Here is a 26757-nt window from a genome sequence, read left to right on the forward strand (position 1 = left end):
GAGTAAACAACCGACACGATACATAAACGATTTCATATTATTTAAAATTCCAAGCATAATACATTCTCATGATTGAAAAGTGAAATAAAATTACCTGATAGGCGCTTCAAGTTGTTGTTGACTCCTGAAAAGAAATGGATGCAGAATCTTGATCATTCATTTTCAGTGCATTGTCATAAAGTGGTAAAAGGGAAAATTAGATTTGCATTACATATATGTGGGAAAATCCAAATGTCGATAATATAAACTTTTGCAAGTTTGTAGGGCTCACCATCGGTATACTGGAAGTGTCAGTGGTTTTGTCACTTGAGAGGGTCTGTGCTTCCGTCAGTATGTTTTCCTAAATAAATTGACATGTCAAGCAACCGATTACGAAAAACACTATGCTTCTTGTGAAGGGCACTATGGCATTGTTTTCCATGGTTATAATTACTTCATTTGAGGCTCCATAAACCGGGGACAGATGTATAGTCAAATGTGGTATAGTTAAAATGTAATACAATCTGGTACATATGCAAACTTTAGTAAGACACATTTGCACCGAAAGCACCAATCCGTTCATGGAGTTACCTATTCAGTACCCCACCGCCTACAGCTAATTCATCATCCGGGACTCACCTGAGGCAGCGTGTGCATCAATAGAGTTGGAATTGCATTTGGAAGCAATTTACGAAACATTCTGGCTCACCGCTTTTTTGTGTACTTTGATTGGCCGTACATATTGTCTATTAAGTGCAAGCTGCAGATGCGGAATCGATTGGCCGTCAAGTCTCCCAAGACAGCCTGGGCTCTACTTTCAATATCGTCCACCGCAAAACCACAATATCAAACCCATCTTCTTATAAAATCAATATCCTTCATGAATGTATGCAGGATTGTGCCCTGACTTTTGACATGGCTCCTAGAACGGCAACCCAAAACCATACAAGCAGTGTTACTTGTCCGTTGAATGTACTTTCATGCATCAAAAGGAAACATGCTTATAGACATGGTCCAAGAAAAATGTGATTCTATTACAATTGACACTGATGAAATTTGCTATATATCGAGATTAGAACACTTGAAACATTAGACAATGGTAAAGTCATTGAGATGAATGAACATTACACTGCTGCATACATTAGGTCGAAATAGATAGAAATGTTGAGATCTGAAAGAGATGAATATAGTGAAGTTAATAGGTGACCTGCCCATACCTTGACTAACAAACAATTAGATTCAACAAGCAGGGGAGTTAGTAGCACGAGAACAGGTAGCACGATCAAGAGTTGACTTGCAGTGCTCCGAGATGTTCTCTGGATAAATATCAAGGGGTTTATAAAGGATTAGAAAAGTGGGTGTGTATTTGAATGCGTGACATGTTTCTGGCCCGGTCTGCTTCAGGGGAGCCTGGAGACACTGGGTCTGGGGAGGCCATGTGTACAATGGCCCCTGTGCAGAAGATACCTTTGAAGTGTACATGGTGTTTGGCAGCTTGGCCGTTCCCACCCTGCCAGCCCCCTTGGGAGGGCACATCCAAAGGTGCGAAATGCCATTGATAGTGGAGGGGGGATGGATGGGCATAAGGTGTGCAGAAAAGGCCCAGAACACTGCTGAAGCGAGACACACTTATGTGGATTGCAGGGGCGGGATCTGCAAGAGGGGAGCCTGGAGACAAAGGGTCTGAGGAGGCCATTTGTACAATGGCCCCTGTGCAGAAGATACCTTTGAAGTGTACATGGTGTTTGGCACCTTGGCCGTTTATAATGGATGGGGGATGGATTGTTGCAGAGAAGGTGAGCGTAAAAGGTCACCAACCATTGTTGCATGTCGCTCATACACAAGTGAGCGTGTCCTTGATTCACTGAAAAATTGAAACTTCTATTCATAAAAGATCATTTGTAATTTATTTTGTTGCTGAGGTTGATGGCACACATGTACTACACATTGTATACTTCGGGTTGCAGCACAGTGTGGAAAAATCCCCCGTACTGTCCGCTTTCACTGGGGAATTTGGCATGAATGGCTCCAAAGACACAGGCGGGTATTACTCATCGAACGTGGTAGCCAAGCCTCCAATAAAGCCACCATGTAAAGGTGTACCACCTGTGGAAGAGAAAAATACATACTGTAGTTAAATGAACCTGATAAGTGTACAAACCTTACTTGAAAATAAATTCTGTATCCTATGGAATAGTTGCCAGTACAAATGTTACTTCATGGATCAATCAACTTGGGCTTTAAAGTGTAGACACATTACAAAAGTGAACCCTCATGCAATCCATAACATTTGGGGCACAGAGCAATCTTGTTTCTTAGTTGAAATTGAAAGACACATAAGATGACCACTATGATTTCTCCAAAGCACGAAAGATGCATTGAATTGCCAGACTGCATTCATTTGGGCAGTGATAGATCAAAGTTACTACAATATAGGAGACAAACAAGAAAGGTTAGTGGCCTGGGTGGTCAAAGTGACATCAAATCTAGAGTACACTTACTCGTTACTTGGATTGCGAGAGCGAACTGTTGGCCAAAGTTTGTGCATAAGCACCATCATAATCCTCAACACGGACCTTGTGAGGCAGGCTGCCCTGACGTCATGCAGCTTGGTAACGCATAGCGAAGGTGTGTCTTCTTCCGATATGTAGGCCAGGCATCCAGAGTTTTCTCTGCAGCAGCAGTTATCCTCCTCGGTTGGCATGACCTCGCACTGATTGCCGCTACACCAGGTGGACTAGGCTCTGGCTCAGCATCCAGTGATTCGTCTTCCCAACTGTCGTCCGATGCCCCATCGTTTTGGTATCTTTCGCTATCAACTAATTCCACTTCGGAATACTGTGGCTCGTACTGGTAGGGCTGTATTGTTGCCATTATACGACAAAATTAAAATCGATTGTAATGCTAGTACAAGTATCTGTTTGAATGACCTTCGAGCAACTAAGATAGCTGAACAGAGCAGAAACAAGTCAAAGGCTATACAAAAAAAACAGTCAAACGATTGAAAAAGCAACTCTGATGTTGTCTGATGAAAAGCGGTCTTTTTATACTTATTGAGGAAAGAGGCGTCCTGCCATTTCCCTGGAGACACATCATTAGCTGGCGCATAGAGAACGTTGACACGAGACGTGCATTCGCTTTGTGAAATGGGCCATATGCGCCTAGTGATGTCAGCTTCAGGGGCGTGATATGATTTAGTGCAGCAAGGGCAGTTGAATTTATGGAGATGCGGCAATGGATAAGATTAGCACAAGATGGCCGCGCCCCGCTTCTTGATTTGGCATGTGTAAAAGTGAGGAAAACTAAGGTAAGGTGCATAGGAAATGTCTTTACGATCGATCACAGTTTGCTTAAAACCACATGCCTGAACGCTTTGGACAATAACATTTTTGAGTGTACTATTCCTTTCACATTAACCCAAGCAATATAATAACACTGAACTCAACATTCATACTTAACATTAACACGATGAAAACCAAATGCAACATTAATCCAAATCATAGCATCCTAAAAATATAATTCTCTAAGAATCTCTGTGCATTAGGGGCTGAACACATTTACTTTGAGACCCATCTCCTCTTTATACAAAATATTTCAGAAACAAGAAGCAAGACTCAAATGAATGACAGGCCATTTTATCCTCAAATTCAAATGTATATTGTACCTGGTTAGAAATCTTTTGCTATTATGGTGAGTGTTGTGAAAAAGGAAATGAGCACCAAGCGCTGTGTGCATTATGCTCTTAGTGTATATTTGTCAAATATAAAGATTTGTAGTCATTCATGTGCTCCAAAATGCTCTTTGATTGTAGGCAAATTAGCCAGGAACTTTCATTGGTTCCATTTGTCCAAACTGAACTTTCTAACCGGAGTGTTTTTTTGAAACAGTTCAACAGGAGTGTACCAGACTGTCCATTTTGGAATGATAATCTATGAGAAATAATTGATATATGTTTTGCTCAGTAAGACAAGTGTGACATTATTATTATGACTAAAATGTATACTGGAAGTGGTCATTAGAAAATGACATTGTAACATTTTGAAAAGAGTCCCTCTCCTAAATTATATCTGTGTTTTCCTTTGGATGTGTTGCCCTCCTACCTCAGCAATGGCTGAGGGAGGTGGGAGGGCAGAGCAAATGTGCGCCTGACAAAACTGCAGCCGCATACAGAGAGAGAAAGAGACAGAGAAAGAGAGAGAGAGAGAGAGAGAGAGAGAGAGAGAGAGAGAGAGAGAGAGATAAAGAGACTGAGGGGTCGATTCATGGAAATAATGTGCACCGAAAATTTCTTGCGCAGAGGTGCCAAAACGTGCGAATCGCAGGAAAAGTGCGAAAATCGCAGTGGAATTGCGAAAATCGCAGGGAAACCAGCGCACAGCGATTCATGGAAGTCCGTGCGCGAGAAAAACATTGGATGTGCGCTAAAAATGTGTGCCGCGCACGCCGGCGCACAGGTCATCCAACAGCGTGCGCCACGGCCACTGCGAAATCGCACATAGCGCGGCGCACATCACAAAAGTAGGCGGAACACGGGGCGTAATACTCGGAACGGGGAACAACACGTTAAAATATGGGCGTCATGGGGGAAGTACAGGAGGCAAGTGCGCAGAACGCCCACACGCTCGCCTACAACCCGTATTCATGGAATCGAATAGGGCAAACCAGCGCACGGTCAAAGACGCGCACAGGGCCAAACAAGTACACCACAAGAAAGCAGGCGGTAGCGCCCCTGCGACTTAAAAAAATGTGCGCCAACAAAAAGCACCAATATACAGCCATGATGAATGGGCCATACAGTGGCCCTCTAGGACAAATGAGGTGCAAAGGGACACCGACAAACACGGACACCCGCTGTGTGAAAAATAGTGTGTGCGCGTGTTCCTGGGTGCGTGGGAAGTTCCAAACGCGATTGGCCTCGGTACGTGTACTTCGGGGTGCGCGGGAAGTTCCACACGCGATTAGCCTGGGTACGTGTACTACGGGGTGCGCGGGAAGTTCCACACGCGATTGGCCTGGGTAGGTGGGGGTGCGCGGGAAGTCCACACGCGATTGGCCTGGGTATGTGTACTTCGGGGTGCGCGGGAAGTTCCACACGCGATTGGCCTGGGTAGGTGGGGGTGCGCGGGAAGTTCCACACGCGATTGGCCTGGGTACGTGTACTACGGGGTGCGTGGGAAGTTCCACACGTGATTGGCCTGGGTAGGTGGGGGTGCGCGGGAAGTTCCACACGCGATTGGCCTGGGTACGTGTACTTCGGGGTGCGCGGGAAGTTCCACACGCGATTGGCCTGGGTACCTGTATTCCGAGGTGCGCGGGAAGATTCACACGCGATTTCTGCAGGTTACGTGTATTTCGGTGGTGCCGAGGAATGCTGCACGTGATTTGGCCATGTGGGTCCTCCCAGGTGTTCCCTCTACACCCTCCACGGCCCCTGCAGGCAGCCCACACCACAGGGTACTACCCTGCACCCCTGCTCATGTCCCACAGGCAACCCATCCACCATGGCCATACCCACCAGCCAACCCACATGTCACCTTGCACTACTGATCACCAACACATGTCTCCCATCACCCCCACCCCCCAGCAGTGCAGGGGCAGCCTCCACCAGGCCCCCACTCATGTCCAACTCATGTCTCCCTGCACCCCCACCCCCAGCAGTGCAGGGGCAGCCTCCACCAGGCCCCCACTCATGTCTACCACCACCCCCAGCCACCAGGGGCAGCCTCCACCAGGCCCCCACTCATGTCTCCCATCACCCCCACCCCCAGCAGTGCAGGGGCAGCCTCCACCAGGCCCCCACTCATGTCTCCCATCACCCCCACCCCCCAGCAGTGCAGGGGCAGCCTCCACCAGGCCCCCACTCATGTCCCCTATCACCCCCACCCCCCAGCCACCAGGGGCAGCCTCCACCAGGCCCCCACTCATGTCCCCTATCACCCCCACCCCCCAGCAGTGCAGGGGCAGCCTCCACCAGGCCCCCACCCATGTCTACCACCACCCCCACCCCCCAGCCACCAGGGGCAGCCTCCACCAGGCCCCCACTCATGTCCCCTATCACCCCCACCGCCCAGCCCCCAGGGGTAGCCTCTATCAGGCTCCCACACATGTCCCCCTGCACCCCCACCCCCCAGCCACCAGGGGAAGCCTACACCAGGCCCCCACTCATGTACCCTATCACCCCCACCCCCCAGCAGTGCAGGGGCAGCCTCCACCAGGCCCCCACACATGTCCCCCTGCACCCCCACCCCCCAGCAGTGCAGGGGCAGCCCCCACCAGGTCCCCACACATGTCCCCCTGCACCCCCACCCCCCAGCCACCAGGGGCAGCCTCCACCAGGCCCCCACTCATGTCCCCTATCACCCCCACCCCCAGCCACCAGGGGCAGCCTCCACCAGGCTCCCACACATGTCCCCCTGCACCCCCACCCCCCAGCAGTGCAGGGGCAGCCCCCACCAGGCCCCCACACATGTCCCCCTGCACCCCCACCCCCCAGCCACCAGGGGCAGCCTCCACCAGGCCCCCACTCATGTCCCCTATCACCCCCACCCCCCAGCCACCAGGGGCAGCCTCCACCAGGCTCCCACACATGTCCCCCTGCACCCCCACCCCCCCAGCAGTGCAGGGGCAGCCTCCACCAGGCCCCCACTCATGTCTACCACCCCCCCACCCCCCAGCAGTGCAGGGGCAGCCTACACCAGGCTCCCACACATGTCCCCCTGCACTCCCACCCCCCAGCCATCAGGGGCAGCCTCCACCAGGCCCCACGCATGTCTCCCATCACCCCCACCCCCAGCAGTGCAGGGGCAGCCTCCACCAGGCCCCCACTCATGTCTCCCATCACCCCCACCCCCCAGCAGTGCAGGGTCAGCCTCCACCAGGCCCTCACCCATGTCTACCACCACCCCCACCCCCCAGCCACCAGGGGCAGCCTCCACCAGGCCCCCACCCATGTCCCCTATCACCCCCCCCAGCCACCAGGGGCAGCCTCCACCAGGCTCCCACACATGTCCCCCTGCACCCCCAACCCCCAGCCACCAGGGGCAGCCTACACCAGGCCCCCACTCATGTCCCCTATCACCCCCACCCCCCAGCAGTGCAGGGGCAGCCTCCACCAGACTCCCACACATGTCCCCCTGCACCCCCACCCCCCAGCCGTGCGATTGGCCTGGGTACGTACTTCGGGGTGCGCGGGAAGTTACACACGCGATTGGCCTGGGTACGTGTACTTCGGGGTGCGCGTGAACTTCCACACGCGATTGGCCTGGCTACGTGTACTTCGGGTTGCGCATGAACTTCCACATGCGATTGGCCTGGGTACTGTACTTCGGGGTGCGCGGGAAGTCCCACACGCGATTGGCCTGGGTACGTGTACTACGGGGTGCGCGTGAACTTCCACACGCGATTGGCCTGGGTACGTGTACTTCGGGGTGCGCGTGAACTTCCACACGCGATTGGCCTGGGTACGTGTACTTCGAGGTGCGCGGGAAGTCCCACACGCGATTGGCCTGGGTACGTGTACTACGGGGTGCGCGTGAACTTCCACACGCGACTGGGCCTGGGAGAGCGTGCTACGTGTATTCCTGGGGTGGGCGGGAAGATTCACACGTTCGCCTATGACGTGCCGAACAATAAATGGTCCAATCCTGAGACACGTACGCCAGCCTGAAGCAGGCGTACGTCGACCCCCGCAGCATAAAAGTGCGCGCAAACAACAAACAAGCTCATTCGCCAGGATGAATATACCATTCCTAGCAGCAGTGGCCGTGGGTTACCAAAGGAGGAGGAGGAGGATAGTGAGGGCCCGAAGTTTCACTCCCAGAACCAGCCTTTTTGGGATGCCTGATGACCAGGTGTATGGGAGGTACAGGTTTCCCCCACACATAATACTGGACCTGGTCAGTGAGTGGGAGGATGACCTCATATTACCCACCCTGTGCTCCCAAGCACTCAGCCCCCTGGAGAAGGTCCTCAATGTACTGCACTTCTTGGCCACAGGATCATTTCAGCGGACAAGTGCCATAGTGGGTGGGGTGTCACAGGCCACGCAGTCACGCTGCCTACACCAGGTCTTGAACATCATCACTGCACGCCCATCAGTCCGTAGGCACATATACCTGCCCAGGACACCTGCAGAAAGGCAGGCTGCCACCCTCGATTTCTATGGTGTGGCACAATTCCCAAAAGTGCTAGGTGCCATTGACTGCACCCATGTGGCACTACGTCCCCCCAGGGCATGCACATCTATAGGAACCGCAAGCACTGGCATTCCATCAACGTGCAGGTAGTATGTAATGCTTAGGGAATCATCACCTCAGTATATGCCAACTATCCAGGGTCCACCCACGACAGCTTCATTTACCGAATGTCTACCCTAAGCCGGGACCTAGAAGCTGGGCGGCATGGCGATACATGGCTGCTTGGTGAGTATGAATGCCACTGCACATGCATGCATGTCAGATGCAGAGTTATGTCACTACCCCACTAATGATACCCATCACCTCCTCACCAGGGGACAGTTCCTACCCTCTGAGCACCCACATGATGACGCCAATTCGGAACCCCATCACGCCTCCAGAGGTAAGATACAACACAGCCCATATTGCAACCCGGGGCATAGTGGAGCGCACATTCGGAGTGCTCAAGTCACGCTTTCGCTCCCTTGACCGTTCTGGCGGGCAGCTGTTATATGTGCCCCCAGTAGTGTGCAGGATCATAGTGGCAGCATGTGTCCTGCACAATGTTGCAACACGCCGTGGCCTGGCTGTGGACATGGTGGTGCCCCCACATCCCCAACCACATGCACGGCCGCTGCACATGGGAGGGGAGAGGGCACGGGCTGAGGCAGCCCGTACGCAGCTGGTGGCTAATTACTTCACATAGAAATCACACCCCAGTGGAGTGCACACAGGCCTGGCACATACCATCTGATAAGCAATGATGACTCTACCTGACAATTAAGACGAACAAAGGGACTGTCAACTGTCAGAACCATAGCAGCCTGAGATTGTTCATGTGGAAGTGTCACAATGTGTGCATCCCTACCTACACAAACACCACCAATGCAGTGTCATGCAAAGACACTTCCATGCTGCAGAAATGAATACCCACTCTCAAAATACTACATGAAAACAGTGCCATGTCACCCAACCCCTCCCCGGCACGGCCACACAACAACCATGGCATGTCATGCAATGTGAGAGGAAAGAAATTAATCCCCACAACATGCCCCAAGTGTCACCAGCTACAGTGTCCCTAATGGAAACATGTCCACACATGAAATGCTCACAGTAATGCAGGACCTACAACCCACATTACCAAATACTTACCAAGAATACCAATCACCTACACAACCTCCAACCTACCTTAAACATGACATTACAGACCTAAATATTTGCTAGCCTCACCACCTGATGATGACAGCCCTCCGAACACTTCCAAGTATACAGTGTTAGCGCCACGCAAGAGTGTAGGTGCACTGCTTACAACATGGACTCCAGTTCCAAGGTGGACCGCATTGTGAAGACATGAGGAATGGACCTGCAAATATGGAGGATGAGATGGATGCAGAGGCACATATCAATACACCATGCAGTGTACAATACAACAACAATATGCACTATGAATGTATACACAGTATTGACTACAGACTGCCCACACAGCTCATGGGAGTCCAATGTCACCATGTACGTCAATGTCACTTGGGCACACCCTTTGCAAGCCCATGGAAACGGGAAGCAGGAGGGGTGTGTGTGACAAAAACCCAAGCATCTGAACCAAATCCATGACAAGCCTGCATGTGCCCAGCCACAATGCAGCGTATGCCCACGGGAGCCACACAAGGCAACACACTGTCCCAAAAAACAAAAAAAAAAAATATATCAAAAATGGCCATTAATGGGCCCGGGGGGGTGGGGGAGGCCACCCAGGAGGTCCGAGGACAGGGTGCACACCAAAACCCACCTGTGTGGATCTTGCGAAAAAAAAACACCTCCATGGGCTCATGGCCTACACGGCTACCCTATTGTGGGAGTATCACTGCTGTCGCTATCCTCACCCTCTGCAGCTGCATCAGGAGGTGGTGGCACTATGGGAGGCAGCCCACGCAAAGCCCTAGTCTGTTCCTCCATGGCTGCAAGCATGCGGGTGTGGTAGGTCTCGTTCTGGAGGATAAGTGTGCGGAGGTCCCCATGCAACAACTCACGGGATGCCCGGACCTCCGCCCTAGTTGCCTGCATCTCAGCTGAGAGCGTACGGGTGAGACGCTCCAGCTGCTGTTCTGTCCTTCGGTTTATTGAAGCCTCAAGCTCAACAAGAGTCGTCCTGAGGTGAAGGCCCTGGGACTCTATGGAGATGGTTTCCTGCAGAGTCGCCAGTGCCGCCCGCCTGTCCCTGTCGGACGCCAACATGTCCTCCCTGTGTGACTGGCAGATGGAGTCGGTTGCCTGCTGTAGTCGCTCCATCAGCCTTTCGGGGGGGACAATGGAAGTGGCCACCCTATCCATGGCCTGAGCCATCATCTCTGATGATGCTGCCTGTTGGGTTGCCATACCGTAAATGGATTGCTCCCATGCGGTATTGCCAGGTGGCGTACGGCCACCACGTCGGCGGGCATCACACCTGTCTGGGGCAAGGCGAACTGCGCCTTGCTGTGCCGGCACTGCCTGAGGCTGCAGGACTGCATTCCCCCTCTGATCTGCTGGTCCAGGAACAGGATCAGATGTCGCGGAGTGTGACCCTGCATCCGTAACCACCAAAGGCGTACCTGCCAACACTGACATCCCCATTGAGGGTTCTAACCCTGGTGCAGGTGGGTCGGGCAGAACAGAATCCCTCCCAGGAACACTCACCTGCAACGGCATGTAGGTCTCATCATCCGAATCGACACCTGAATACAGCTCGGGGGAGGTGCAGCCAGAGACACCCCTTGAGAGCACGACCTGCAGCAGTTGTGGGTTCTCACCCACCAACACACCACGTCCCTCACTGGTGGTCGGTCGGCCCTCAGACCCCTCCTGTTCATTCAGTCCAGTTTGCTCATATAATTGATTATTTTCATTGTAATGGTTCAAATGTTTAACCTGCAGCTGCCAGTCAAAAATGGTCCTATAGCACAGGGACATGTCTAAACTAATCATGTCCAGGAAACTGTGCCAGTCCACTGTACCATAGCCATGTCAGACATGTGACAATAGGACTGAGAAATCCTGAGTAAAAGTGGTGGTATGCAAACAATCTGCCTGAATAAACATAGGTAAATAAGCAACAGTGTTGTGGCAAGATGACACTCCAAGGGCAACTGGCGTGGTGTTGGACTGGATGTCTAATGTTGGCCGAAGGGATGCTGCTGTACCCAAATGCTGGTGCCAAGAATGTATAGGAAGAGGCACATGGGTGACCCAAACCACTCAGGCACACACACCCTCCCCTGGCACCCAAACAGAAGCCCTCCCACACACACCATGCACATGGATGACACACACATGCATGTGCACTCACCGGACAATGCCTCGTAATCTGCCAGTTCTCCCACGCCTTGGATCTGTTCCTCCATGAAGTAGGTCTAAGCAACCTGCTCATGTGGAGTGAGTTCTATGTCGTCTGCTGGAGACCCACCTCCAGTCATTAGAGTTGCGGCATGACTTGAGGCCAGCTTATTCTTTGCCCTGCGCTTCAGGTCATTCCAGCGCTTGTAGCATTCATTAGCTGTGCGCCTCACGATTCCAAGGGCACTTATGATGTCCGCAATGGTCTGCCAGTGTGCCTGACGTTGTGCAGGTGTGGTCTTGGATCCTGCAACAATCACCATTTCGTGGTCATGTGCAGACACATACTCTACAAGTGCATTCAGTTCGGCCTCATTGAAGCTGGGCTTCCTTGACGGGCCGGACTGTGTAGCCGTGTCTGGGGCATCAGCCTCTACTGGACGAGCACTCTTCCTCTTCCGCTTGGAAGGTGGTGGGGATCCTGAGTGTCCTACGCCGCTCTGGACACTAGGGGCAGGAGCGTGGGATTGCACACTCAGCATGGGAGTCGGTGCAGGCATTAGCTCAAGTGTGATGGTGTCAGGGGGAATGTCAGCATCTTGGACTTGGACCGACACTGTCCTGGATGGGTGTGTGAGACGTGGGGTGGATGGAGCCGCAGCTGCCCCTGCAGCCTCCCCAGCCTGCCTACGCGGGGCAGCAGATGACCTAGCTGCCCCTGATCGATGTGGCCTGATGACACCAACGTTCACCGGCGCACGTGGCCTAGACCTGCTGACCTGGAAGTCAGCCATGGAGTCACCCTGTGCTAGGTCTGGTTCCACAGTGGGCTGGTCCAACAAGGGCTGAGCATGGATGGTGTCAGCCACGGTAACCTCAACCAGGGGGGGGGCATTGGTGTCCCTGACTGCTCCTCCACACATGGGGGGCTAGGGGCACCCTGCAAGTCACGGCCACGTCCCCTACTGGATCCACCAGGGCCACCACTTGGGGCTCGGCCACCTTTGCCACCCTTACGGCTTGGTCTCCTCCCAGCCATGGCACTGATGTTATTATGCGTATGGGAGTCGATGTGAACTATTGTCCTGGGCAATTGGGGGTAAAAGGGGTTGGGTACCAGATGGTAATCGTTTCCTAGTGCTCTAGCAAGGCTGTATGTCACCCCTGGGGAAGGATAACGGGTCACGCAACGCACAGGCACCCCAATAAAACGAAGTAAGGTGCACGCAACCCTTCCTAGACCTGCACTACGCTGTGGCACCCAGAAAACACAAGAATGAACGTATGCGTGTCACACGCAGCCTAGAATGACCTCTGAAGGGGTACGCGATACACGGGGCAAGCACAGATGTTAAATATGTGCGCGACTCACCGTCTGCCAGGAACAAAAGCGTGAAAAATATGCGCGTATGCGCGTTGGCATCACCCCCACCAAAAGAAGAATTGTACGCTGTCTGAGGAGACAGGACAACAGTAGAAGGGAACGCTGTTTCAGGAAACAGGCCCAGGAGAAAGAGGAAACGAGAAAAAGCTGTCAGAGGTAACAGGGAGTACGAACTGGAAACGCTGTGAAGTAAATCGCGTGTGAACCGACAAGAAGTACAGAATTCACCCACTCGCTCTCCACGAAAAGCATGTACAAGGAAATGGCGTTCTACACGTACCTTTTATACCCACGTCACAGACGCGCATACGCAATGAGGACATTTCCACCAATTACGCGCTTTGACACTCGGACGTTTATCTCTTCATTTTTACACGCGCCATTCTCTACCGCCATGCGCGTGATGTCACAGCTGCGCATGGAGCCCTTTGGGCCAATGAAATCGCATATGCGAGCACACGTGGTAAAACTGCACGTCCGAGTGTCATCGCGTGTAATCGGAGGGAAGTGAGCGTACACGCGATTGGCCTGGGTACGTGTATTTCTGGGGTGCGCAGGAAGTTCCACACGCGATTGCTGGAAATCCACGTGTGCTCTGTCATCACGTGTAATGAGGGAAACACTCGCGCAAGTCACGTCACAGACACGCTTACGCGCTAAGGGCCTTTCCTCGATTCACACGCAGACGTGCAGGATTTTCACGTGCCAAATCACTCCGTATCAAGCTGGCCACACATAAGCACACGGAAGAGCACGCTCCTGCCCAGAAGGCTGAATTACTGCCTCTTAGAGCCCCGAGCACGCTACCACCTGCCATCTGCTGCTGCCTGACTGCCTGCTGCCCACGTGCCCTGCCATTTGCTGCCTGCACATCAGCCAGGGGTGCTGTTGCTGTGACCACCCCTGCTGGAACCGAAGACTCCCGACTGGGATTCCATCGCTCCACAGCCCAGCCCCAGGACCCAGTTGCCCACCCACTCCTGCCTCTGGGGTTGTCATGTCGGGCACTGCAACATCTGGCACCACTGACAACCCCCGGCCAGAGAGGCAGAGGGGCACCAGCTTCAGTGCCAGGGAAGTTGGTGTCCTGGTGAAGCAAGTCATGGGGCAGTATGATGCCCTCTACGGAAGTGTGCGCGCCGACAAGGAAGGACGGACTCAGATCTGGACGGACATCGTGACTGCCATCAACGCGGAGGGGGTGGCAGTCCGCGACTTCCAACATGTCAAGAAGCGCTGGGAGGACTTCAGGTCCAGGACCCTGAACAAGGCCCGGCGCCTCTTGAAGGCAGCGGATGCTAAGGGGCGCCGGGGCCACTTGTCGGAAGATCAGATGAGGGTCCTGGAACGCATATCCCCAGCGCTCCACATCCTGGTCCTTGAGAGGCAGACCCGTCTGGAGTCGAGCGGTAAGTGTACATGCATCATGATTGTAAGCTGTGCGTGTGGTGATGTACCAGTAGTGTGCCGGTTGCACATCGGTTTGTATGGGGCCGAGTATGGGTGGGGGTGTACAGGGCTGTGAGGCTAACACATGCGAGGGCTGTCATGTGTGAGACATGGATGGTGCTTGTGTGTGTAGGCTTGCATGCCAAATGCAGTTGTGAGGGCACACATGTTTGGATGAATGTGTATGTAAGTGGGCATGTTCGTGATGTCACGCATGTATGTTGTTTTCAGCTGCATGTATCAGCACTGTGTACATGTGCATGTGTGTGTATTTGACAAGGGTGCAACAGTGATGCAACATGGATGCATGTGACAGCGGGATGTGGAAGCCTGATTGGCAGATGTGACATGGATGCCCATCGGAACACTGCGACAGTTGGCTGAGGTGTACACATGCATGCAAGTGTGGTGGTGTGCGTGCATGTGTAGTGCACTCCCTGTGTTGCATGTGATGTCTGGCTCACCTTTGCCTGCTCATGCTGTTGTATGTGTATCGATGGTGCTGGCAGTTGCAATGTGGCTGTGGTATGGCTCATGTGTGCAAGTTGAAATGACATGTGTGTTGCCGATTGTGATGCCATGTCTGAGGTTTGCCAATGCCACTCATGTGCAACTGTCATGTGTGTATGTGCCCATTGTACAGTGCCCTGATGCCTGTGTTTTATTTCTCCCTGTCTGCAGCGTCAACTGATGAAGAGGGCGGAGAAGGTGCTGTGGAGCACAGCGGCGGGGATCGCACCGCCAGCCGGAGACGCAAGGCCCGGCTCCCCTCCCAGGTTGTGATCTCGTCGGGAAGTGAGGAGTCCGGTGCCGCGTCCCAGGCCACAGCTGCCGGGGGGAGGTCCAAGAGGCAGAGGTCGGAGTTGGACTCCTCGGCAGCAGAAGGGGCAGCTGGGACCCCACAGGGCCCAACGGGGGAAGATGGCACGGAGTCATCCAGGTTGGTGGGGGGTTTGGTGGAGGAGGAGGCCGTGCAAGCAACAGAGACGGGGTCTGGAGGTGGGGATTCCACTGGTGCTAGTGTTGCAGTGCAGGACCAGGGACAGGAGGCAGCACAGGTCGCCGCGGAGGTGCCTGTGTGCAATCCTGTCCCTGATCCTGTCACTGCATCATCTTGCACCAGCAGGGATGCCTACGTCTAGACCCGTTTTCAGGCAGGGGATGAGCTCACGACAACTGGCCTTCCTCTGCCTGCGGACGTGGCTATCCGGGTCCGGGTTGAGCCTGTCCTGAATGGTGTGGCGTTGCGTCAACGGGTCATGCGAGGTGACCTGCAGTCTTTTCATGAGGAGACTGCACGTCATCTCGAATGGCTCGTTGACCGCGTCGGCCTACTGGGACAGGTCACCCAGGCCGGATTCCTCCGTTTGATGGGGCTTGCTACGACCCCCTCCTCAACTGAACCCCTATGCGCCAGTCGTCCTCCGTGCCATCTTCCCACCCATCAGTCACCTGGGTGCCCTGTGGAGCTGCCTCTGACGGTGCGGCCAGGTTGGTGGAGGAGGCATCCCTGCCACAGTCGGGAGTCGGACTTCCAGCAGGGGTGGCCACATCAACAACTGCACCCCAGCCAGCGGAGGATGTGCAGGCAGCAGGAGGCAGTGCACGGGCAGAGGCGCAGCAGCAGCAGCAGCAACGTGGTGGGAGCCATGATGGCTCGGGGCCTTCCACATCGGAGGGGCAGGCATCGGCCGAAGGGCAGGAGGACCCAGGACGGGAAGTGTCTTCCGTGTGGCAGCGGTTGGGCCACGCCATAGATGCGGAGCGGCAGCGGGCGGAAGAGGCACGGCTCACGATGGTCAGGGCAGAGAACTCCATGCAGAGGGCCCTGAGGCGTGCCGAGTGCCTCGAGGCAATCCGCAGGGAGTTTGGGGGGAACATGTGGACGGCCCTGCGGACCCTCTGGGCCATAGAGGAGGAGCGCCTCCGGGACATTGAGCAGGAGTTCGATGATGCCCTGGCCCGGAACATCCCGAAGTGAGCCGTCGGACTAGCCCGCTGCCCTTGTAAATAGTTATATAGTTAGTGTTAGGTTTCCTTTGGTTTGGCTTTATTTTTGGACCTTTTGGACAATGGGCCACATTTTTGTATATAGTTTTTTTTTTTAGGTAGTGTTATTAGATAGGTTTCATTTCTTCGGTTGGGATCATGGACCCTGGATAGTTATCTGTACATAGTTGACTTTTGGATTTTCAATTTTTATTATGATTTCGCCATGGAGCAATGGTTTTCGATTTTAATTTGTGACTTTGGACACCTTTCCTTTGCATTATGATTTGTGGTTTAGCATTTTTTCACGGGCCTGCTGTTTTTTTTTGTGTTAAATTTCTATTATTGTTTGTTTATTTTTGAATCAATTTATGTTGCTTTTAATACATATTTTTTCTTCAAAGTTCAATGTGTAGTATCATCTCATTGGTTTCATGCATATCATGATATGGGTCTTGACATTCACTGACACCCATTGGGTGTATGTGAGGGACATGTGTTCATTTCAAAACTTGCAATTGGGCTTCTGTCATGTTTTTGCAATTTCTAAGTGGGTGGATGCAATCCTCGGGTGGGTGTCAGCCATTTGGAGGCTGACCATAAGGGCCAGGGATCTACATTGTGGTGACATGTTGGCTGGGAGACGTGAGTGCGGGCCTGGTGGAGGCTGCCCCTGCACTGCTGGGGGGTGGGGGTGATGGGAGACATGGGTGGGGGCCTGGTGGAGACTTCCCCTGCACTGCTGGGGGTTGGGGGTGATGGGAGACATGGGTGGGGGCCTGGTGGAGGCTGCCCCTGGTGGCTGGGGGGTGGGGGTGCAGGGAGACATGAGTTGGACATGAGTGGGGGCCTGGTGGAGGCTGCCCCTGCACTGCTGTGGGGTGGGGATAATAGGGGACATGAGTGGGGTCCTGGTGGAGGCTGCCCCTGGTGGCTGGGGGGTGGGGGTGATGGGAGACATGAGTGGGGGCCTGGTGGAGGCTGCCCCTGCACTGCTGGAGGGTGGGGGTGATGGGAGACATGGGTGGGGGCGTGGTGGAGGCTGCCCCTGCACTGCTGGGGGTGGGGGTGATGGGAGACATGGGTGGGGGCCTGGTGGAGGCTGCCCCTGGTGGCTGGGGGTGCAGGGAGACATGAGTTGGACATGAGTGGGGGCCTGGTGGAGGCTGCCCCTGCACTGCTGGGGGGTGGGGGTAATAGGGGACATGAGTGTGGGCCTGGTGGAGGCTGCCCCTGGTGGCTGGGGGGTGGGGGTGATGGGAGACATGGGTGGGGGCCTGGTGGAGGCTGCCCCTGCACTGCTGGGGGGTGGGGGTAATAGGGGACATGAGTGGGGGCCTGGTGGAGGCTGCCCCTGGTGGCTGAGGGGTGGGGGTGATGGGAGACATGAGTGGGGGCCTGGTGGAGTTGCCCCTGCACTGCTGGGGGGTGGGGGTGATGGGAGACATGAGTGGGGGCCTTGTGGAGGCTGCCCCTGGTGGCTGGGGGTGCAGGGGGACATGCGTTGGTGGGAAGTAGTGCAAGGTGACATGTGGGTTGGCTGGGGGGCATGGCCATGGTGGATGGGGGATGCCTGCAGGACATGTGCAGGGTAGGCCCCTGTGGTGTGGGCCACCTGCAGGGGCCGTGGAGGGTGTAGAGGGAACACCTGGGAGGACCCACACGTGCAATTCACGTGTGGTGCTCCCCGCGCACCCCTGTAATACACATACCCTGATGGAATCGTGTGTGATACTTCCCGTGCACCCCTGGAATACACGTACCCTGCTGTTTTTGCATGTGATACTTCCCGCGCACTCCTGGAATACACCTACCCTGATGGGATCGCGTGTGATACTTCCCGCGCACCGCTGAAATACACGTACCCTGCTGTTTTAGCGTGGGAATACACGTACCCTGATGGAATCGTGTGTGATACTTCCCGCGCACCCCTGAGATACACGTACCCTGCTGCTTTTGCGTGTGATACTTCCCGCGCACCCCTGGAATACACGTACCCTGCTGCTTTTGCGTGTGTTACTTCCCATGCACCCCTAATGCACACGTACACAGGACAATCGCATGTGGAACTTCCCGCGAACCACTGAAATACACGTTCCCCGCTTGGCGTTTGCTGTTTGCCAGCCCTGTAAACTGGTCCAGGGTTGGCGCAGCCCTTAGCGATTATGTGGGGATTTTGAAGGCTTTTCCTTGCGCGAGGGTGTTCTTGGGGGCGTAACTGGCGCTGCTGCAGGGTCGCTGCGCCACGCTGCGCCACGGCTAGTTTTGGATGCGAAAATCCATGAATACGCTGTGCGCGGAAAGCAATTTTAGCGCACGCGGCTGGCGCAGACATTCGCACGGGCACGCTGTGCGTCAGCCGCGTGCGCCACTTTTGTGCGAATTTCTATGAATTACCCTGTGAGGGTGTTACAGAATGGAGACGAGAGAGCGAGAGAATGAGGAAGAGAGAGGGAGAGAGAAAGAGAGTGCAGTATGAGAAAGAAAGAGAACAACCAGGAGTATTATACACCAATTTAGTGTTATTGGCTACTAGAACCAAAAACGTAGCATTAACCAGAATCTTAGCTGTAGCTACAACCTCTATAGCAGAGGTATTCAAACGTTTTGGGCACCCTAAGCAAAATGAGGGCAGGCCAGGCCGTCCCTAAAATGCCAAATGTAAAGTAAGTCCAAATGGCTATGAACTGTCGCGTGCCGTCACAGCAACCTACTCCCAGTATAGTCCATGGGCTCCCTCACCTGCTCCCATCACAGTTTCTGGGCTGCCTGATCCCACTCCTAGCCCTGGGCTCTCCCCGCCCCACCACAGACCCTGGGCTCTCCCCACCCTGCTGCCACCACTATCCTATGACTCACCCACATCCTGCTACCAGCACAGTCCCTGGGCTCCCCCACCCCGCTCCCAGCAGAGTCCCAGGGCCAGTGGCGGCTGGTGAATTTCGTTAAGTGGAGGGGAATATTGGCAGTTTTCAAACAGTATAAAGATGCCATCCCTGGCCTGTGGGCCCCACAGCACCTAACACACTCACACAATCAATGTGATTATGTGTGCATGCAAGGTGCTGTGGGGCGAGGGGGCAGGCATGGTATTTTCTACTGGACATCTATCATAGATTTCCAGTATAAAAATATCATCCCTGTCGCATGGGCTCCAAAGCGCCTCCGAAGGAAAGCTGATTTTGGCAGGTGGGTTGAGAGATTGTGCAATAAAGGCATTTTTAAAAGGCTTTTGTTGTACAACCTCCCTCCTCACCAGAATCAGCTCCACAGACCAACACAAACACACACATTTACACATCATTCACACAGAAAGCACTCTATCATTCACATGAGCACCCATCATCATAAACTCACTCACTGTCAAAGGGAAACAGTGTTTCTCTTGGACAGTTCAGCCAGCCCATGAGCGCTCACTCAGCTGGAAAAGCAGCTGAGGGAGCGCTCAGTGTTTCATTGGGCTGGCTCCTCGGCTCCTCCATAATGGTTTATGGGGCCGCTGGGTCGATGCCTCTTTACCCATTATGGACGAGCCGCCCCTGCCCAGGGCTCCCCATGCCCTGCTTCTCCCTCGTCATTCCCTACATAGTCCCTGGGATCCCCCTAACCCACATCCTGCATAGTCCCAGGGCCCCACACCCTCTCCAAAAACAATCTGAGGGCTCCCCCACCCACTCCACAAACAATCCCAGGGCCCCGTCTGCTCCTAAAACAACTTCAGTGCTCCCCCACCCACTCCAATAACAACCCAAAATAACCACAGGGACTCCGACATGCTCCAAAACAACCCCAGGGCTCCCCCATCCGCTCCAAAAAAAAACAAAATACTCCCCTGATGCTTTCCACAAACAACCCCAGTGCCCCCTCCTTACCTCATATAATCCTGGTCCTGTTTCGTTGCTGGGACTGGATTCAAACACCCTGGAAGTGTGTTCTCTGGAAAGGGATAGAGAGCGCACTTCCACAGTGAGTATTTCCTGGGTCAGCCACTCCCACTGAACCTAAATCTGACCCTGTCACACTGTGCAAGTGTGGTGGGGGCCATGGCAGGATGGGATATGCACAGACGTGCATGTCACATCCCACACCAGCTTTTACTTTCCTCCCTTTTTACAAAAAATAAATATATATAAATATATAGAATTTAATTTCAGGCTGGGGTCCGGGGGGGGTTTACACCCCACAATTTGACTACCTCTGCTCTAAAGTAACCTTAGTCATAATACTCACAATATTAAGTCTGCCCTAGCAGCACTAGTGATATTTACCTTAGTGTTGACTTTAACAATGCATTTAATAGACTCTACATTTAAAATTAATCCTAGCATTAAAATTACTCTGAACCGTAGCATTAACCCTCACTTAGGACTTTACTTTAACCTTACTTAATATTTGACCAGACAATTAGCATAACAATAAATCTAAATGTAAAAGTGAACCTAGAGTTAATATTAACTCACTCAATAACATTCAAATTGAAATAACATAACATTGATGCTAAATTTAGCAGTATGCCGGCTTTGAAATGGGGGTAAAAAAGGGTTCGGTCCCAATTTTTTGTTAAAGGGGGATTGAGCTGAAGAAGGGACTAAGTTGTAAAGTGTCAAGAAACATGCAATAGAGCTCAATTACCCCACTTTTAGTCCACCCTGCACTTGGGTCAGGGACACAAGGAGAGAATATTGTGATAGATTATCTGTTTTATCTATCTAAGAATCACATAGAACAAACATTATTTTCCAAAGAGTAGGCAGAGTAAAAACACATTTTTTAATCAAAGAAATATTGATAACACAAATAAATATATGTGATGGGTGCTGATGAGAATCCTAGCTTGCAAGTTACCAATAACTCATATAACATCATATAATATCATTAATTTAAACACTAATTCTTAAATAATCTTTACATGAACCTTATGCTAAGAATTACCACTATCTAAACCTGATATTAGACCTGTTTACCCATTCCTTTCTGTAAGGATTTAAAACAGGAACACAGACTGTGTGCATTGGATGTATCTTGTGTGTGTCTTACCTCTTCATCTTTGGCCGAAAAACACGATCCGTCCATTTTATTAACTGCCATTATGACCGCTACCACATCTTTGCCATTCAAGACGGGGGCTGCCAGTATGCTCTTTGTCTGGTACGCGGTGAGATTATCTACGAAACTGCAGAAGTGTGTTTCCTACAGAGGAGGACATCAAAGGCATAGTTTAAGGTCACTGTCTCTGGAGAATTCAAATACAGCAATAGAATATGGTTAAGCATGGTTGCTAAATGTAGTCTAAGAGGAATCGTGCTATCAATTCCTTTTTTTTCTGTCTGCTCTGGGAGCTAATAGTTTTTTTCTAATATGGTGTCTTCCCCCCACTGTAGCAGACTTGGAACTAGCTCCGCCATGCACTTTCTCATGTAAAGACCACCACCCCCAACAACACATTCAGGGTTCACCATTGTTAGGGACATTTTTTCATCTCTATTTCTGGGGTCCAGCTATATCACTCTACTCTAACAGACTGTTTACTTGATAAGTTCCTGACCCCCAGCAGGGTTCCATCGCATGAGCAGTCAGGACAACCCTTCAGAAGGAGCAACGTAGCAGGGTTCCATCGCATGAGCAACCAGTACAACGATGCATTAATTATCACACATTAGGGAAATATCCACAGATAAATATGTAAAACTATATTCTTTGTATAATAAAGATGTGCATCTCTATTAACTACAACATATACAAAGAACTATACATTTAAAAATACATTTTGAGAATATGGATACAAATACAGAACGTGTTCTCACAGGACCATAGAATATTCAGGTCCTTTAGGTGGAACTCGGCTTGTCGCAAGGCACATATACACACAATTAACCCAAGGTCCTATGGAGCTAAGTAGCAGGTCTGCACATGGGAACTTGTAAACAGTTTGAATCCAAAGAAGACACCAAGACGGCTTGATAGATGCAGTCCAGCACAAGATTTATACCGACAAAGCCCCTGTACAGGGGATTGAAAAGGTCACCTTTAGGGAAAGACACAGTTCTGGATGGACTAGTTCAGCCAGGAGCCCTACATCCATGGACGAACACAATACACCTTAATTGGTGAGTCGGAGGATCCCCACCAGAAGATACTGATGAAGAAAACCAGGAGCAGAGTGGTGCCCCTGGATCAGCAACCAAGGCGGTCCTGGTTTTCCAGCCACAGAACCCCAAACCAAGATGCCTTGTTGTTGTCAGATGGACCCCATTAAGAAATTCAGGCATTGAAACAGCGGCTCAGTGAGGGCAGACCAGAGAACCAGCAATGGTTAGCCTTTGGCGTAAATGCCAATGGTTGTGGTTCAGAAGCAGCCACGTTCCCATTGCACAGATGCTTCATCGAGCAAAGGGTCCAGCAAAGGTTCCAGCAAAGGTACAGCCATGTTTGGATAGCAAGGGATTGTGGTAGACTGTTCCACATTTCAAGCAACAAGTGAAGAATTGAACTACATCTTAGCACCACACAGAGCTCCTTCTGGTTGGTAGGAAGGCAGAGCTTCGCTGTTGGAGTTTTAGAGTCAAAAAAGATGCTGCTGTGGAGCTCCCCCTGTTGTCCCTAGTTCAAGACTTCTCTTGGATGCTTCAGTATAGAATCCCTCCAGTTGACAAAGTTCTGAGAGCAGAGTGTCAGAGTTTATGATAAATTGTAAGGAACAAGGTAACCCTAAACCACCAATCATCCATACACATACATGATCTGGCATGCCAGCCAACCTGCGCTGACCACCTCACACAAAGGTTCATAGGCATTCCACGGGCAAACAGAAGTAATGTGGATTGCAGACAGATCTCAGAGAGGCAGAAGCTGCACATTATAATTGCTCTTTTATAATGCGCTTAATACCGGGGACCAGTTTCGAAGCACAAGCCCCAGCACAAGCCCCAGATTCAAACCTGTGTTGCTATGTGTTGTCTTGCTTCCAGGACAAACGCGTTGGCCATGAGCAATTCTCCCATTGCGTGAGGTAAACTTACACATTCTTTTGTGAGCTCACAACCACTTGCCAGTACAGGAACATGACCGTACATGGTCGTCCCTGGTCTCTTCCCCATCACCCACGAGGGCAACTAATTACAGTTGACTGGTAATTAGAATTCACAACACTAGAGGTACCCTTTTGTAAGTCTCCTTGGGGAAAAAGTATTTCTATGAACCAAAACCGCTACAACTCATACAGCCGCAATTTTAAGACCAGAACCAGTACAACTGTCTTGGTCAGCATAATGACCTATGGATACAAAGGGACAACTTGGCAGTAGCCCCCACCTTTTGGTTTTTTAAGGGGACTGAAAGGACCAGACATATAGGAGTTGCACCCCCACTGAGACCTGGGTAGGTTTCCTTGGCGAAAAATAGCCAGGACACCAATTAGACAAGCAAAATGTGGATGGGCTTTCAAAAAGTGTGCACAAGAGGACTTTTTTCCTTTCTACCCAGCAGCAACTATTTTTAAACAAGCAGGAAACTGTCGCACGGGGTGCGCGGTTGGAAGAAGCTGTGTATGCAGAGGATTCCCAGAAGAGCCTAACTCGGCTTTAAAGGGGCCTAGACATCCTAACATCAGTGGAACCCCCAAAAAGAAAATGACAGGGTAAGGGGGGCTGCCAGGAGGACATGCACAGGGCGGAGTAATTAGTGGGGATTTTGCAAATCAACTCCTACCCTCGCTTGAGAGGGTCCTCAATGCCAGCCACCTACAAAATGATTTGTTGCATGGGGTTTAGTTGTGTCGGGCTCTTCCTGTCAGTGCAACATGCTGCAGTGTCTCAAAGTACTCGAAAATATTTTAAAGGTGGTAATATATACAAATAAAAACTCAATCAAACAAAGCACAACATCTGCTATTTATATCATTTCTTGGGATTGGCGGCGGTCTGGAGGAGTGGCACTGTGGTGCCTGCTGGTGTCTGCCTTTTATGGGTTGCCCTCTCTGAGGGTACCGTAGGAGTGACGGAGCAGCGATCGTACCCTAACATACTATGAAGTGGTTTAAATAGTGATGGGGTTCTCTTTGTGTGGGTTTGGGTATTAACCCAATTTCCAATTGAAAATGCATATTTTTACCCCAATTCTTTCATTGCTATACTTGCACTCTGCTTAGAGAAGGCATCCATTGGGCGGTCTCCCTATGCCCCCTGGGGACACAGGTCTTTGAGTGAGCAAAATGATGAATCATGCAGTCTCATCACAGAATCCCCGGTGATGAGCTCCTCCCACAAGACCAAGGAACGTCAGCCACACGGGAGTGGACTTTGCTGAAGCAGGCAGGAGCGTTCAATCTGCTGCTTGTCAGCATTTCTTACCAGAGGGCAAAAGATCCGGAGGAGCATGGCTGGCTCCAGGGAAGAATCTCGAAAGAACCAGCAGCAGCAGAGAGGCTGTCAATGACACGGTTGAGCCGAACAGCTGCAAATTTACTGGAAAGTGAATGTGAGGCTGGCGGAAGAGTTAAAAGAGGTTTCACAAGGCGGGAAATGCCATTCCCGAATTGCAAATTCGCCACAGCAACGTGCCACTGGTCAGAAAAACTATGAGACACCAGTGAATTGGTCCAGTGATGGTGGGAACCCTGGAGCGTACCGACAGGCACATGACCAATTAAAAGGGTATTTTGACTACCGATCAAGTAAATTAAAGAGACAGAATTTGCACAATTCCTCATGCCTGAAATGTCAATATGGGGAAAGCTGGAACAAATGTTATCACAAGCAGATGAATGTTAACAAAGAAGCTGAAAATCAAAAAATGCGCAAGTTTCCATATACGAGAAGTCCATATGAGGAAAGTCGGACCAATCATTGCCATAGGCCATAAGCAAATGAATACTGGTGAAGAAGTTGAAAGACCAAAGTTGAACAAGTCTTCATACGTGAGAGGTCGATATGGGGAAGCTTGGGACAAGTAGGATTTAAAGTCAATGAAGTATAGCCAGTTCAGGAGTATGACTGTGTTATACTGTGAAACAAAGAGAAAATTGTGAAAAGATACCTGCATGAGAGTCTACAAGGGGATCTAACGAGTCTCCTGAAGAATTCCTGCCAATGGAGTATACCAGGAAGCCATCCTTGAAACAGTTGTATAAATAGACACTTGTGCCATCCTTGAAACAACAACAGTTATGTAAAAGAGGCAATTTAGCCCTCTAAGTCCGAATTATAAAGAATATTGCTCTCTAGTTCCTGTTGGATTCCTGGCAGTGCAGGACCCTGCCTCTGTCTGGCATCCGCGCGTAGATATCTACATGTGGTTGCCAGACGTAGACTGGAACATTGAGCCTGAAACTAGAGAACAATATTTATTAGAATTCGGACTTGGAGGATACAACATTGAGGGAAGTTTGACTTTTGAGGACATACTAGCAGAAGAACAAGGATTAGACACTACCACAGTGCATATCTTGTTATTTGGCAGTCAGACAGTTCACTGCACCTTGGCATTCAGCCACCCAATTGCATTTTGGCACATCGATACCCCAAGTCGTATAATTTTGAGTGACACCTTGTCATTAATTTTGAACTTTCCCTTGAGAAAGACCACAGAGGTCGAAACACATGTTGGCAAAAGGGCAAAATCGCTACAGAGGAGCAAAATAAAAATATAAAAATGTTCACTTATCCATCGATTTCATGCTGAATTTGTGCGCTTACAGAGATACAGCAAATGGTTGATACATTCTGTTGCCTTTACAAGCGCATCGATACTGGCACACAAGCTTTTGGTTTATTGTTAGGTATGTAGGCAGAGGTTAGCCTAGCAGTGCCAGAATCTGCAGCTGTTACACTGTTTCTTAAGTCACTGCACACACATCCTCAAACCTAAGTGCCCATACATACCTGGTATTACCTCCGGATACTCTTTGGTAACCAGTGTAACTGACACAATATGGAAGAAATATTGTCCCTATGTCCTGCTCCAGACAAAAGGTGGGCAGCTGCATCCCATATGATCTGCAACCTATGCAGAGTCAGCTGAAAGTCCTGAATAGATAGAATTGAAAAAGTCAAGCTGACTGCTGGTAATAAATGCATTTATCAGCTGCCTCTTGTGAATAAAGAGAAAAAGTCTACGAAGTGATGCAAGGTTTGCAAATACAAAAACACAGGAATTAGAGACCTGACTGACCTGTTGGTCAAGAGATAATCTTGAGTCAACAGAAACACTCAGATTTCACACTGATCATAGTGCTGGGGGTCACAAGCAAGATTAACACCCCATGCCTCAGTCCAGCAAGATTTAGAGGTAATTAGCACGTGAGAGTCCACTGCAGGATTGGTTTAGAAAGGCACTTTGGTTTTATTGGCATTGAATTTAAGACGATTCTGATCCATCCAGTGGTAGCCTTCCCTAGGTATGTTTCAAAACGTCTCAGAGTCACTCCTCATCTGTCATCCAGAAGAAGGACAAACTGTGTGTCATTGGCATACAAAT

General features: G+C 51.3%; 1 protein-coding gene and 1 long non-coding RNA gene across 3 annotated transcripts in view; one reads left to right on the forward strand and one right to left on the reverse strand.

The window, feature by feature from the left end:
* The window catches only part of PDE6A (phosphodiesterase 6A), a 552155-nt gene that overhangs the window by 208578 nt on the left and 316820 nt on the right, over positions 1-26757 (reverse strand). For both annotated transcript variants that reach the window (XM_069651410.1, XM_069651409.1), the window contains exon 2: positions 21322-21474. In XM_069651410.1, the coding sequence (XP_069507511.1) occupies positions 21322-21474 (153 nt within the window). The remainder of the gene's footprint in view (positions 1-21321; positions 21475-26757) is intronic.
* LOC138580686 (uncharacterized) overlaps positions 1-26757 on the forward strand; it is a 226369-nt gene that overhangs the window by 85832 nt on the left and 113780 nt on the right. The gene's annotated exons all lie outside the window — the stretch shown is intronic.

The sequence above is a fragment of the Ambystoma mexicanum genome, chromosome 3p, assembly GCF_040938575.1.
Source record: "Ambystoma mexicanum isolate Mex_15411 chromosome 3p, UKY_AmexF1_1, whole genome shotgun sequence".
In the NCBI taxonomy this organism is placed as follows: Eukaryota; Metazoa; Chordata; class Amphibia; order Caudata; family Ambystomatidae; genus Ambystoma; species Ambystoma mexicanum.